This window comes from Parasteatoda tepidariorum, chromosome 12 (genome assembly GCF_982258835.1).
Source record: "Parasteatoda tepidariorum strain Cologne lab strain chromosome 12, Ptep-v5.0, whole genome shotgun sequence".
In the NCBI taxonomy this organism is placed as follows: Eukaryota; Metazoa; Arthropoda; class Arachnida; order Araneae; family Theridiidae; genus Parasteatoda; species Parasteatoda tepidariorum.
The window spans coordinates 65726018-65740253 of record NC_141766.1 but is presented as its reverse complement, the minus strand read 5'-3'; the positions used below and the strand labels follow the sequence as shown (position 1 = coordinate 65740253).

The following is a 14236-nucleotide window of genomic DNA, read 5'->3' as shown; positions in this document are numbered from 1 at the left end:
TGCAGAGGGGATGGCACCCCCGCTTCGGTAGCCCGACGACCTGCACGCGAAGTTGAGCACTTTACGGTAGAACAGTTCAACGAGGACCAATACCGCACACCCTCGGTCCCTACGCAGACTAATCCAAGTGGTCACCCACCCGCACACTGACCGCAGCCAGTGATGTTTGACTTCGGTGATCTGCTGGGAACCGTGTCTTAACGATCAGTTCACTGCGGGACGGGCTATACGTCCGATAGTAGTACTTGTACTTTCATTTACGTCGAACTTGAGCTATACAATGGGCTATGGGGACGATCTGGGAAACATCCCTGAGGATGATCCGGAGATAACATACATACGTCATATCCCGTTTTACAGGGAGGACACATTCACACGTCAAACATCCGCAGATCGTAATTTTGACCAGAACCAGAGCACGATCAGTCTCCGATCCAGTACCCCCAAAATATTGCTTTGTTATGGGAAAGTGGAGGACTTTGTGACCCAGACAGATTTAGCGAGAAATCAGTCCCCATTTTGAAAACGGAGAGTCCTCGACTGGTGGGGATCGAACTCACGACCCATCGGACATCGGCCCAACGCCCTACCAAACAGGCTATCTTGGCCGACCGATAACAGTCGTAGTACTACTTTATTTACGTTGCACTTAAACTGCACAGCGAGCTATTGGCGACAGTCTGGAAAACATCTCTGATGATTATCTGAATTTGTCACTGATAGTTGATTTCGGTCATCTACTGGAAACTGTGTCTTACGATAAGTCAGCCGTAGAACGTGCGATAATGTATAAAGGTTTCGAGCTTGCGAATCCTCATAAAGAGAGTATGTAACCAGAGTGGTATTTGAATTGCTCAAATTGTCTTATTTTTGGTGGTCCCAACCCACTCAAACAAGAAGACTTTTAATCTAAGTCCACCTCAGTACGGGATCGATAGTAGCTTTTTAAGCTCAAGAATTAATATAGAACTTAATTAGAAAATAATCATAAAAATGAAACTATTGCGCTACTATTTATTAAAAATCACACAAATACTTATTGGAGATGAATGAATCTCTTATGGAGATCCGAGCCAACTCAATGGAGATCTGATTGAGTTTTTTGAGCCCAAGCTCGGATATTTATTAGATCAGATAAATGCCAAACATCTAAAAAGCTGTATAACTAGATTTCGTAAAAGTATAAAATGTATCTATTAGTATCCATTCAGGGAAATATAATTATTTGAGATTATCTCTGACTTTCAGATCATATTGTTGTAGTTCATTTACGTCACACTAGAGCTGCACAATGGGCTATTGGCGACGGTCTGGGAAACATCATTGAGGATGATCTGAAGACATGCCATCACAATTTTGATCCTCTGCAGAGGGGATGGCACCCCCGCTTTGGTAGCCCGACGACCTGCACGCGAAGTAGGACACTTTACGGTGGAACAGTTTAACGAGGACCAATACCGCCCACCCTCGATCCCTACACAGACTAATCCAACTGGTCTCCTACCCGCACACTGACAGCAACCAGTGATGCTTAATTTCGGTGATCTGCTGGGAACCGTGTCTTAACGATTAGTCAACTGCGGGACAAAAGTGTATTGATTTATTTATTCACATACCTATGTATCCTGTTGGATGTGGTTCCCAGTACATCAGCGTAGACGGGCATCACTGGTTGCTGTCAGAGTGCGGGTGGGTTACCACTTTGGCCAGTCTGCGAGGAGACCGAGGGTATGTGGTATAGATCCTCGTTGAACTGTTTCCCATAAAGAGTCAACTTCACTTGCAGGTCGTCAGACTGCAAAGCCATCCCCTCTGCAGAGGATCAAAATTGTGATGGCATGTCTTTGCATCAATCTTATTCAGGGATTTTTTCCAGAATGTCGCCAATAGCCCGTTGTGCAGCTTTAGAGCGTTCTAAATAAAGTATCACTGCTATTCACATGCCTATGCGATCTGGTATGCTTAGTAGAAAAAACGACCTATGAACTCTTATCAACAGATAGCACAATTTAGAAGAAAACAGCAAAAATATGCAGCTAGGATAGCGGTGGGATTCGAACCACTCGTTTGAAGCAATTTGGCATGTTCTGTCTTTGAAAAAATGACAAAAGTTGCTTAAAATAAGTTTCAGGCAATTTAATTTGTTTGTGTAATTTAATTCTTCCTTATTTAAACAAAAAAAATTTTTTTAGGTATTTTTAGAATTCTTACGCATTAGAGACCGTAAGCACTTATGGATACAATACGATGCCGATTTAAGAAGGAAAAATGGACTTACTTATCTCCATAATAGCCGACTTCACAGACACAAGTACCATTTATATTGTCACAATGTGTTGCATTCATGCATTCACACTTATGTTTGCAATTTAAACCGAATGTAAAAATTGGACATTCTTCATCACATGCCGATCCTGTGAATCCAGGAAAACATTCACATTCTCCTGTTATTGGATTGCACTTAGTTGCTTGTTCACATATACATTTACTTGAACAATTGTAACCATATGTACCTGATGGGCATATTTTTTCACAGTATTTCCCATGATATCCTATAAAAGTCAAATAATCAAAAATAATAATTGGTTGGCGACAGATCTAAGATTCAAAAATTCTTTTACTTGCAAGTCATTTAGTTTTGTTAAATAAATACAGTGCGCAAAATAAAAATTTGAACACCTTGAATAACTTTTGATCTAATGATTGGATTTTCTCGTACTAGAATTTAATCGTAATCACCTCAAATATACTTTTTGAGCAGCGATGACTCAGGGAATAGAACGCTCGCCTTCCAATGAGGTGAACCGGGTTCGAATCCCAGCGATGGCTGGTCGATACAAATTCCGCATCCGGCTTGCAGCGACCACAGGGCTGACGCGACATATTATCAGTGGTAGACGGATCATGGGTTAGAGTCTCCTACCATCAGGCTAACCATGGGAGATTCTCGTGGTCTTCCTCTCCATGTAACGCAAATGCGGGTTAGTTCCATCAAAAAGTCCTCTACGAAGGCAAATTTCTCCCAATACTTGATTCAGGAGTTCCCTTGTCTTCAGGATTGGGTTCAAAATTACAAGGCTATAGAGTGGAACATTAGTAGTCGTAAACCTAATCTGGAAAATATAGCCCCAATAAATTAGGAGGAGAGTAGTCGAATGTTTGGTCCATTTAATGTTAATTTAATTGTTTACTTATTTCACCATATCTTGGGAAGTTTATCAGCGAATCAAATCATTTTTCACTCAATTATAAAATTTGTTTATCTAAAGATAATTCCATGCAAAAAATAACTTTTAGTAAGTGTTATCTTTTTTTTACTATTTTTTTTGATAATTGTCGAAAAAATTTTGAATTATTTTTTTATTTCATTGAAAAATACAAGGAACTAAAACAAAACATAACATACAAGTTCTAAGTTGAAATTTTAATTTTTGTATATATAAAAAATACTCAATTTACCATCAGTTTACTATCCCAAATTATGTTGGGCAAATGAAAAAAGTTAAATATTAGTCTTTGCATATGTTCATATCTTCATAATCTAAAAAATCATCTACATAAACTAAAAATCATCTACATAATCTGAAAATCATCTACATAATCTAAAAAATCATCTACGAATGCCATTTTTTACTTTTTTTTTCTATGTAAATTCATCAACCATCGTATATTCAATTGTACGAAACACATTTGCAGTCCCACAAATATCAAAACTCCCAAACAAAAATTAGCCAACTTCCAATCACAGCAGATTATTATTATTTTCTGTTTTGCCTTCGGCCAAATAAAAACGCGATAAAACAAAATGTATTGACGAATTCTGCTAAGTCCGAGTTTACTCGGGATAAAAAATATTTGAAATATATACATACCCGAGTTAACTCGGGATGATCAGGGAAGCGGTTGGGATTAACATAGAACGTGATCAAAAGTTATTTAGGGTGGTTTTCTATTTTGCTCGCTGTACATTATTACGATATCATTTCAAATTGTCTCTTAATATGGATTTTCACTAAGTTTTGAAACTTAAATATAAATCTTATGATTTACCAGTGAAATGTATCGATAGAAACAGAAAAAATATAGATATTGTTTATCAGGTTACATAAAGGTTACCTGATACGCAAATGCACATTCCATTAGTATGTAAGCAATCTCCATTGTTTTGACACAAACACTGCCTAGAACACATTTCGCCATACGTCCCTGGTGAACATATTTGGTCACAACTAAAAAAGAATTATTTTCAAAATATAAGTAAAATAACACTACTTGTTGAAATTATGCTTTATTTTAGCAAATTAAATAAGTGAAAGTGTAATTAAAAAATGAAGAAAAAAAATCTAATAAACTCTCTTTCAATGGCAACGTTCTTTAGATCGAATTAATAAAATAGTGAGTTGGGATACTGTTTATGCCTTTTTCTAAATGTTACGACAAGCTTGTAAGTCACAAAAACTTTACTAAACTTGAAATTTTTACTTAGTTCAAAAATATTTCAAAAGCTTAGAATAACCACATTTTTAAAGCCAAAATAATAAGTCACAATTTATAAAAATATAGTAAAAAACAATTTGTCAAAAGGTGACATTTTTACATCAAACTGTTCCTTAGTATTGTTCTCATGTAGGTAATTTGCAATTATATGGAACAACAGAATACAAAAGAGCTTCTTATTGTATACAATATAAATTATGCTATTTTTTTCTTACCTCAAAACACTTTCTTGAATTATTTGAAAATGCGACTCATTATATTGCCCATGGCCCTTAATTTGACTGTTAAAACTTTTAGTATTTCATTCATATTCAATTCAAATAATTCTATCCTCCTCAATTCAATTTAAGATCATAATAATTTATTTAATTTAAGTGTAGTTAATATTTATGGAAGATAATTTGCAGGTACGCGTTAGCCGTCATGCTTTCAACAGGATTCAATTTTACTTTAACAAGACTGTTAAGCGGTTTTAAGAGTACATTTTTCTTAAAATCCTTTCAGACAGAAAACTCTAATTATGTCAAAAAAATTTCAAATTTTATGTGTGAAATAATTTCGATATTTTACCTCATTATCAATATTGAGTCAGTTATTTGTAAATTTTACAAAAAATTTAGATTTAGTTTTATCTGCAATACTAACATAAAAAAGAAAAACACTGGAGAAGTTCAATGCAACTGCAACAGTACTTTTAGTGCTGGCATGCAAGAGTACTTTTAGTGCTGGCACTGCATCACAAAATAAATTTGTGTTCGATTTACGATTTCACAAATTAAAGTTTTTAAGAAATAATTTAAAACAAAATTTATACGAGAAGTTTGTTCTATAACGGACGTATTTTTTGGATATTCTCAGAATCTTTGTCAAAACTGATGAAAAAAAAGTACTCAGATTGACCAGTACTAACCATCGAAATCACTATCGAGAAAGATGAGCGTACAAAGCATAGAAACCTGTTTAATTGTCGGAGGAAATGAAAAATGGTTATTACAAACACATTGAAGCTTCGATTGGCAATTAAACAGAATTTGATTATATAAACTTCCATCTTGCTCAGTTGTGATTTATGAGATTTTGAGAGAATTCTTTATTTTTTCCCTCTCTCACAAATATTCATCTGTGGTCCCCCAAAGTGTAAGCTCTTAAGTTTTAGCGAGAATTTTCAAATGGTATTTTAGGAACGATCCTTACAGAAAATTTTGCTTATTTTAAACTTAAAACGGTGGCTGATCTTAAAATCATTTTTTTAATACAAGAAATCTAATTTTTTGCACTACGACTATACATATATATGATATATTACGTACCAAGTTTCATAAAAATATATTGACAAATCGCAAGCAACTAAAAGTGCCTCTTACGTAAGTCTTTTTCATTTTCAAAAAAAAAAAAATTATTTTTTTCAATTTTGCTTACAATAATATTTGGAACAAATTTTGCATACATTGTTTAAAAAAAATACAGTGCTGGAAAAAAGATAAGATTAATAGACATTACAACTACATAAGTAATAAACACATCACCATCTTGACTATAAATAGATTAAAAACTATCGCAGTAATTTTAAATATCTTATTACATTAAACACTTACTATTTTAATTTCATCTTACTATATTAAATAAGTTATTAACTATTAATTAATAATATTGTTTTTAAATACCGAATGCTGAAAATTATGCAGAAAAACTAAAATACTATAAAATCTATTCTCTAAATATTTTTTAAAAAAAACAGTGAAACGTATAATTAGTGTAAAATATAAAAGTACTTACGTATCCCCAAAGTAGCCAGGCTCACAAATGCAAGTACCGTTTACTGGATCACATGTAGCACCGTTGCTACAGTTACATTTTGAGTTGCAATCACGACCATATGTCCCTTTTGGACAAGGTAACTCGCAACGCTCGCCAGTAAAACCTTAATGTAAACAGTATGAATATGAGAAAGAATGAAACAAGAAATGTAAGTGGTATAGTAAATAAATGAATTTATAAGTTTTTAAAATAAAGAATAAATAATGAATTTGTTATAAAAAACTATATGTATAGAATCTTGGAAAAAAATTTAAAATTTTCAAACATACAAAGTATAACTACAATTTTGTATTTATCAAAAATTGAGATTGTTCATTAGATTTTGCAACTGAAATAAAAAATAATAATTTTATCATTCTCTTCTGCAATGTTACAGATTTTATGTACACAAATCAGTCCGGAATCGGTAAACGTATATTTAAAATTTGATTTCTCAGGAACAATTCGATCTATTTCATTCGGATTTTTATTTTGAAAGATAAATTACATTCTTTTAAATGATGTATTGTTTACAATTCAAAATTTCTTAGATTACTATTTAATTACATAATAAAAATTAATAAATATTATTTTTGTGCGTGTAATTATCTTTGAATAAAGAATGCTTTTAATTCCATGCAAAAAAATTTCAATTCGCTTAAAGAGTTCTCGAGATATGACGAAATATGTAAAAAGTGAAATTTACATTAAGGGGCCCACTATTTGAATCGCGTTCCTGACCAAAACTGTTGAGTCCATATTTCCCCCCGATATTTTGGGGGTTAAAAATCCCAATCCGTCCATAAAAAACTACGTTTATTCATAGAAAGTACGTTTTTGTATCAACTTAAAATATCGTTTGCACTAACTATTTAGCATATTTGAGGTCCCCCCCTTGTACCAATGAGATTGTGTCCTCAAACTTATGTAAAAATCCGATCATTACATCAAAAGCTATTCAGCGTAAATCCTTTTATTTTTATGTATTGAACATCAATGCATCATTTAAAGTTGTACTGTACATCAGCCATGCATCAATAAGCAGATTGAAAAAATTACATGCAGCAGTATAATCAATTGGGGAAAAAAGGATTAGCAAATTTTAACGTGTTGTGAAACCTATTTTAATAGAAAAATATTTGAAAAGAGGTGCAATCAAACGTTGCTTTAACTAAATTTTCAAACAATAAGAAACTGCCTGACTAATTGGGTGAAGATGATTAATCAAGACTTTTTTTTTTTTTTTTTTTTTTTTTTTTTCAAACAAACAAATATAACTTTATTGAGAACAAAAACACATAAATACAAAGAATATATATTCGTCGTCAAGAGGAAAATCCTGTCCAGGCGACAAAGAAAAGTAATACAATAAATTTAAAATAGAAATTTAGAAAAAAAAAAAAAAAAAAAAAAAAAAAAAAAAATACAATCATAAATTATTTTGCTCATCATAAGACGTCATATATTGTTGAACACTGTAATAATAGAAAACAAAAAAAAAAAAATGCATGAAATTATATATATAAAAAAATAAATAAATAAATAAAAAAAATAACAAAGGTAACATAAGAAATTCGTTTGGATTGGCACAAGACTGGTATAAAAAATCAAATGCTTCCTTTAAAGTGAAAAATAGAGATCTAAATCGTCAATGTTCATCACAAATTGAAATAAAGCACGCTTAAAAGAAGAATATATTTTGATGTTTTGCAACTGAAATGGTAATTTATTATATAATTTAGGTGCTAAGTAAAAAAACTGTTTTCGTGAAATTTCTTTTGTAAAGAAGGGAATCTCATACATTTCAGTAGGTCTCCTTTCAGACACATTAGTTTTTAATTTGCATACTAATTTATTGTTGTGTAAATAGAGTAAAATACGAAAAAATACATTATGGCGAAATGGTAATAGGTTAATTCTTGTATATATATTGGTAGTAGTTACACTTGAATTATTTATATTTAGAGAATTAATAATCTTGAAGCATTTATTCTGAACTGAGATTAAGGGAAGTAAATTAGTTTTATATTCACCGCCATATATTATCGCACCATAATTAATTAAAGAATAAAACCAGGAGTAATAGAGTGCTTTCACAAAATTAAAATGAATTTTATTCTTAAGGTGATAAAATTTAACTAAAACGAAACGCAATTTTTTAACTAAATTGTTAATATGTGTTTTCCATTTTAAATTAGAATCGATATATAGTCCTAAATATTTGATATTGTTTACAGATTGTAGAATATAGCATTGACAATTTTCATTAGTACTTTTGCAGGAGAGAGAGTGAAATTTTAAATTTAAGTTAAATTCTGATTTTCTTAAACTGAAATAAATATATTTAGTTTTATTTAGATTTAAATTTAAGTCATTTATTGTAAACCATTTTGAAATTATGCGTAAATCAGATTGAATTTGAAAAATTAGTTGATTTAAATCAGTGCAAGAATACAAAATTACGGAATCATCAGCATACGTTATTATCTTACCAAAAAGTTTGAGTTGACAAAAGTCATTGATGAATATAATAAACAATAAGGGTCCTAGAATAGATCCTTGAGGAACACCACGGTTTGAAAAAATATAATTACTAAAATTACTTCGGATTTTAACTCTATGTTCTCTGTTTGAAAGATATGAAACAAACCAATTTAACATAATTCCTCTGAAACCAGCAAATTCTAATTTTTTAATTAAAAGATTGTGATTGACATTATCGAAAGCTTTTGATATATCAAGAAATATAGCTACTGTTGTCTTATTTTCGGCAATACTATTATGAATAAATTTTGAAAATTCCAAAAGAGCTTTTTCTGTACTTTTGCCTTTAATAAATCCATGTTGATTAACAGAGAAAAAATTTGTATGTTTTAAATAATTGTACATTTTATCAGCTAGAGCTTTTTCAATGATTTTGGAAAAAACAGGTAATATTGAAATTGGTCTATAGTTTGATAGGCAGTTTTTATCGCCGGTTTTAAAAATAGGAGTTATGGTTGCTCTTTTTAAAGAAGTTGGAAATATGGATGACTTGATTGAGGTATTGATGAAATTAGTTATAAAATTTATATTATTGAGAGCAAATAGTTTAATTAATTTTACATTAATACCGTCATAGTCAAAGGAGTTTTTATTAGAAAGAGAATTTATTAAGTGAAGTACTTCACAATCATTCAATTCTAGGAAAACAAACGAGGTTAAACTTGGTGAAATATATATTTGCAAACTGTTTAAATTTGGGTTTGAGGTATTGTAGGCATTTGCAAATGATTTATTGAATTGATCAGAAGATTCATAGTCGTTTAAAATATCAGGTAAAGTAAGTGATTTGCTCTGATTACCAATAATACCATTTACAAGATCCCATTTTTGTTTATTTGAATCACAATTTAAAAATTTGAATTTGAAATATTCTGATTTTGCTGTTTTAATTAAGTTCTTAAGCTCAGAAACTATAGTGTTATATGCTGTTTTGTAAATAATATCCCATGGATATTTTCTAGTTTTTTTGAATAGTTTTTCCTTTCTTCGAATTAAAATCAAGATATTATTAGTCATCCAGTTATTTTTGGCTTTTTTGTTTGATTTATGCTTATATTTAAAATTATTTTTTAAATTATTGAGTTTGAAAACAAAACTTCGATATTGTTGATCAAGAGAATCTTGAGGATTGTAATTAAATTTGTAATTTGACAGATAATTATTGAGCTTATTATAGTTGATTGAAATTTTATTTTCAGCTTCCTTAATTTTATTTACCTCATCGTAATGAGCACTGCAAAAGGTTGGATAGTGATCGCTTATGTCATTTATGAATATTCCGGATTTGATTGAAAATTTATTTGTTTTTACGAAGACATGATCAATGCAAGTTGATGAGGAATTTACTCTAGTTGGTTTGTCTATGTAATTTTGAAATCCAAATTGGCATAATAAATTAATATATTCATGAGTAATAAAATCATCACTTAGAATATCAATATTTATATCACCCATCAGTATTATATTAGGATATTTAAGCTTAGAGATTATTACTTTAAGTTCAGTATTAAAAAAATCAACAGTAAAATCATGAGATCTATATAAAGATAGAAATAATAAATCTAAAGATTTGCAATAAAGTAATATAGATTCTGCGGAAACAAAATGTATAGCTAACTCTGAAATATCAAGACATTTTTTAATAAAAACACAAACACCTCCAGAGCGATTATTATTTCTGCAATTAAAGAATGAATTATAACCATCTATTGAGTAAAAATTAGTTTCATTTTGGTAAATCCAAATTTCCGACATAATTATGACACTTATATTTTCAATCATGCTAGAAATATGTGAAATAAAATTATCAAAGTTGGCTCTTAAACTTCTAATATTTATATGTAAAATATTAATGTTTAACTTACAGGTTGAGGTAATAAAAAACTTTAAATCGTCCAAATTTTCAATTTTTAGGCAGTCCGGCACAGATAAAAATGTTTCTTCAGTTGGATGGAGTATTAAGGTCTTGAGATGATTTCACACGTATTATTTTGGACGATTCATCTTTTCTCAGGAATATTTTACCATCACGAACCCAACAAAACTTGAATCCCTTTTCAGATTTAGCCTTACGTGAAAGATAAAATAGATGCTTCAGTTCGGGAGTCAAATGTTCATTGAAGTAAACAGGCATTTCAGTGAATCTGGAGTTGACTTCGCAGGTTGAAAGTTTACGATTTCTCAGTTTCTTTAAGAGCTCATCACGTACAGATTTGGATTTAACTTGAACGATGATGGGTTTAGGTTTATCTTTATTAAAGCTGGGGACTCTGTGAGCGGTGATCAGATTTTCGGATATATTAGTATTCGCAACATTATCAATCTGGGATATTACTTGTTGTATGTCTTCATTTTCACATTCGGGTAAGTTACTTATTTCAAAGTTGGATCTTCGGGAATATTGCTTGAGTTCAATAACTGCTTCTTTTAGTTCATTCAGTTCCTTCTTTATTTCTGCGCTTTCTCTAGTTAGCTGATCATTTTTTGCTTGTAAAGTTTTGTTTACGTTCTGTAGCTCTGTGATAGAATTTTTCAACTCTTGAATTACTTCACTGTTGAATTCAATTGAACGGGTTAAGTCATTGAATTTGTTAGTTATTAACTCTTTTAGGTCTTTATTTTGCTGTAAGATATCCTCGAGAATGTCTGGGCTAGTTGCACTTTTTATTTTCGTTGGATTTTCCTGTGATTTTGAACATTGTGCGCAGGTCCACTTTTGTTTTTTATCAACAGTAAGTCTTCTAAAAGCTCTTTCAGCGAAACCACCACATTGAAAATGAAAAACAGAATTACATTCACCTTTGCATGTTAATCCATCTGAGTCTTCCAGAATTGGTTCGGCACATGCTTTACACAAAATTTTTGACGAAGACATTGTTTGAAGCAATATTTATGTATAGAAAGCTTGCTTACTAAAACATTAAATTGATATTTTCAAATTTTTATAATTATAAGTGAAATTAGACTTAAAACAATGGGTAAAAACATATCTTTAAAACATATCTTTAGAAAGTTCATAAACATATTTTTTTTAAAACATATCTTTAGAAAGTTCGCAAATAAATAGCCTACTCTGCTTTCTATTCATCTCTAAATAGCAAGGCGTTTGTTTACAACTTGTTTCATGCGATTTTTGCTATATGGCAGCAGCAGTTTAATAAAAAATGCCTGGTCCCAGCTCAACCCCCTTGCCCGTTTTTGTCCATCAGTCCGTACATTAATTTCAGTCTCAGGTTTGTAATTATCTATATATATATAATTTTAAATTCTCATCTGTAACCATAAAAGCAATTTTTTTGTTACTTTATGTGGTAGCTAAAATAAGAAAGTAGCAAATTACATTTGTTCAATAATGTACTACTACCATTCGTTTCATGAGTGTACTTAATTTTTTATTCTATAATTGATCATTTTTTATTTTTTGTGATCATTTTTTATTTATGATGGGATCATTTTTTATTTTTTGTGATCATTTTTTATTTATGATGGGATCATTTTTTATTTTTCATTCTATGTATGTTTAAAAATGATCTCTAATAGGTTAATCACATTTTTATCAAAAGCAAATTTTCAATAGTATGGTCCATTTTTCACTAGTTCTTTGAAACAATATTTTTTTCTCTCCTTATCGTAACAAGTTATGTTTCCTTACAGCTAAAAAGCTTACAATTACTTGAGTTTTTATAATATCGCTTTTCAATTGCAGCTTGTTTATTTATTTATTTTGTATTACATTTTTTAAACAAAGGTACATTTTGACATACGCTACGTTAATCTTAAAAATAACAATTTAATGATAGTGTAATTCTAGCTAAAAGTTGACATTTCTACAAGAATTTTGCTTTTTTTCATGGTGTTTAAAATAGCTAATCAAGTATTTTTAAATTATGTAAAATAAGTAGTAAGAAATAATAAATTATGCTAATATTTTATTATTTATTAATTTATTATTTGTTATAATTTATTATAATATTTTATTATTCATAATGTTTATAATTATTTATAATTTATCATTATAATTAAATAGTTTTTGACACAAATAATCTCCGATTTTATTCCTATCAATCATCCAGCAGTTGAATACTCAGATAAGAATATTTTTTTGTTTGAAATAAATAAAAGAGTCTTATATTTTCGATTATGATTAAGAATTGTTTAAAAAACATTCGATAATTTAACTTGTTTGTTGTTTCACAATTAACTACCTATTTGAAAATATGAAACCTTCAGATTTTATAAAATACCATAGATGGAGCCACCAGAATAACTGTGAATCATTTAATTTCAAAATATTTTTGAGTAATGATTAAATTAAATAAAGAATTAACGAGATTTAATAAAAAAATTTACTTGGTTTCATTAAAGTAATTTTCCAATTTCTAAATTTTATTAAGTGGTTTCTTCTGAAAATCGATTAAGATTTGGAATTCTGCTCGAAACAAATGCTAGTTGTTCCCGTTATTTATTTATTTACAGTTTTTTAGGCAACAATATTGTTGTTTTTGAAATTTATAGTTATTTATAATGTTTTAAAAGTTATTGAATATACGTAAAAATAGTTTATTCTATCATCTGCGAGGAATAATATCTTGACTCTAACTTTCAGAAGGGATAATTTTCTACAAGTTCCTTCAAAATTAATAAGAAAAATGTCAAATTGAAAGTTTTGAAAATTTAAACAAAAAGATAGTTGTTATGCTGCATAAATTTTTTTTTAAAATTGCACATAATAGAAATATTATGTGAAATGTGGGGGAAAAAGTGATTTTTTTTAAAATCTAAACAATGAATTTCTGATTGAAAAAATATTCAAAAATGAAAATTTTAAAAATCCTACATCATATTATAGATAATTTTCCGTTTACTACATATTTATTTATAAAAAAAAAAAAAATAAATAAAAAATAAAATGAGGAGGCGATGTGTTTTAATTGAATCAAGTGAAATTTTTTGTTTCCCGACAAATAAAAATAAAATATTTCTGACTCATTTTTCAAATGACGAAGTAAAACTACATATTCTCTTTGAAAGAATAATAAAGTATTAAAAAATAGCAATTACAAAAAAAATCCTAAATTACGTTACATATAATTTAATTATATACAATTTCATAAAAAAAGCAAGCAAGCTGTAAATGGATGAAAGCGGTACAGTAGCGTACGTTTTAATTATTAATGCAAGGAGAGAAATTTTATGTTTTCGGCAAAGAAGAATGAAATATTTTGGGATCGCTTTTCATATGACAGAATAAAGCTATGCATTCATGTTGAAGGAATGAAGAAACTACATATTTCTTTGTTAAAATTTTTGCCGCTACCGAAGGAAACCAAACATTAATAGCTTAGAATATGGTCTTGCTTTTGACTACAGTTACAGAGCTACCTTAAAATAGCCTCAG

The 14236-nt window shown here is 29.7% G+C and overlaps 2 protein-coding genes across 2 annotated transcripts in view; both read right to left on the bottom strand.

Annotated features, from left to right (window-relative positions):
• Positions 1-14236, bottom strand: part of LOC107455522 (uncharacterized) — a 66096-nt gene that overhangs the window by 26013 nt on the left and 25847 nt on the right. The window contains exons 7-9 of the mRNA XM_087156164.1: positions 6274-6418; positions 4117-4229; positions 2279-2552 (exon numbers count right to left, since the gene is read on the bottom strand). Of these exons, the coding sequence (XP_087012290.1) occupies positions 2279-2552; positions 4117-4229; positions 6274-6418 (532 nt within the window). The remainder of the gene's footprint in view (positions 1-2278; positions 2553-4116; positions 4230-6273; positions 6419-14236) is intronic.
• LOC147801131 (uncharacterized) lies at positions 10647-11798 on the bottom strand. The gene has a single exon (XM_087156167.1). The coding sequence runs from the start codon at positions 11711-11713 to the stop codon at positions 10781-10783; it is 933 nt and encodes a 310-aa protein (XP_087012293.1). The 5' UTR covers positions 11714-11798; the 3' UTR covers positions 10647-10780.

What these genes read in the sequence shown, in the direction of transcription:
- LOC147801131 (XM_087156167.1), bottom strand. Translation starts at nt 11,713, where the DNA reads ATGTCTTCGTCAAAAATTTTGTGTAAAGCATGTGCCGAACCAATTCTG.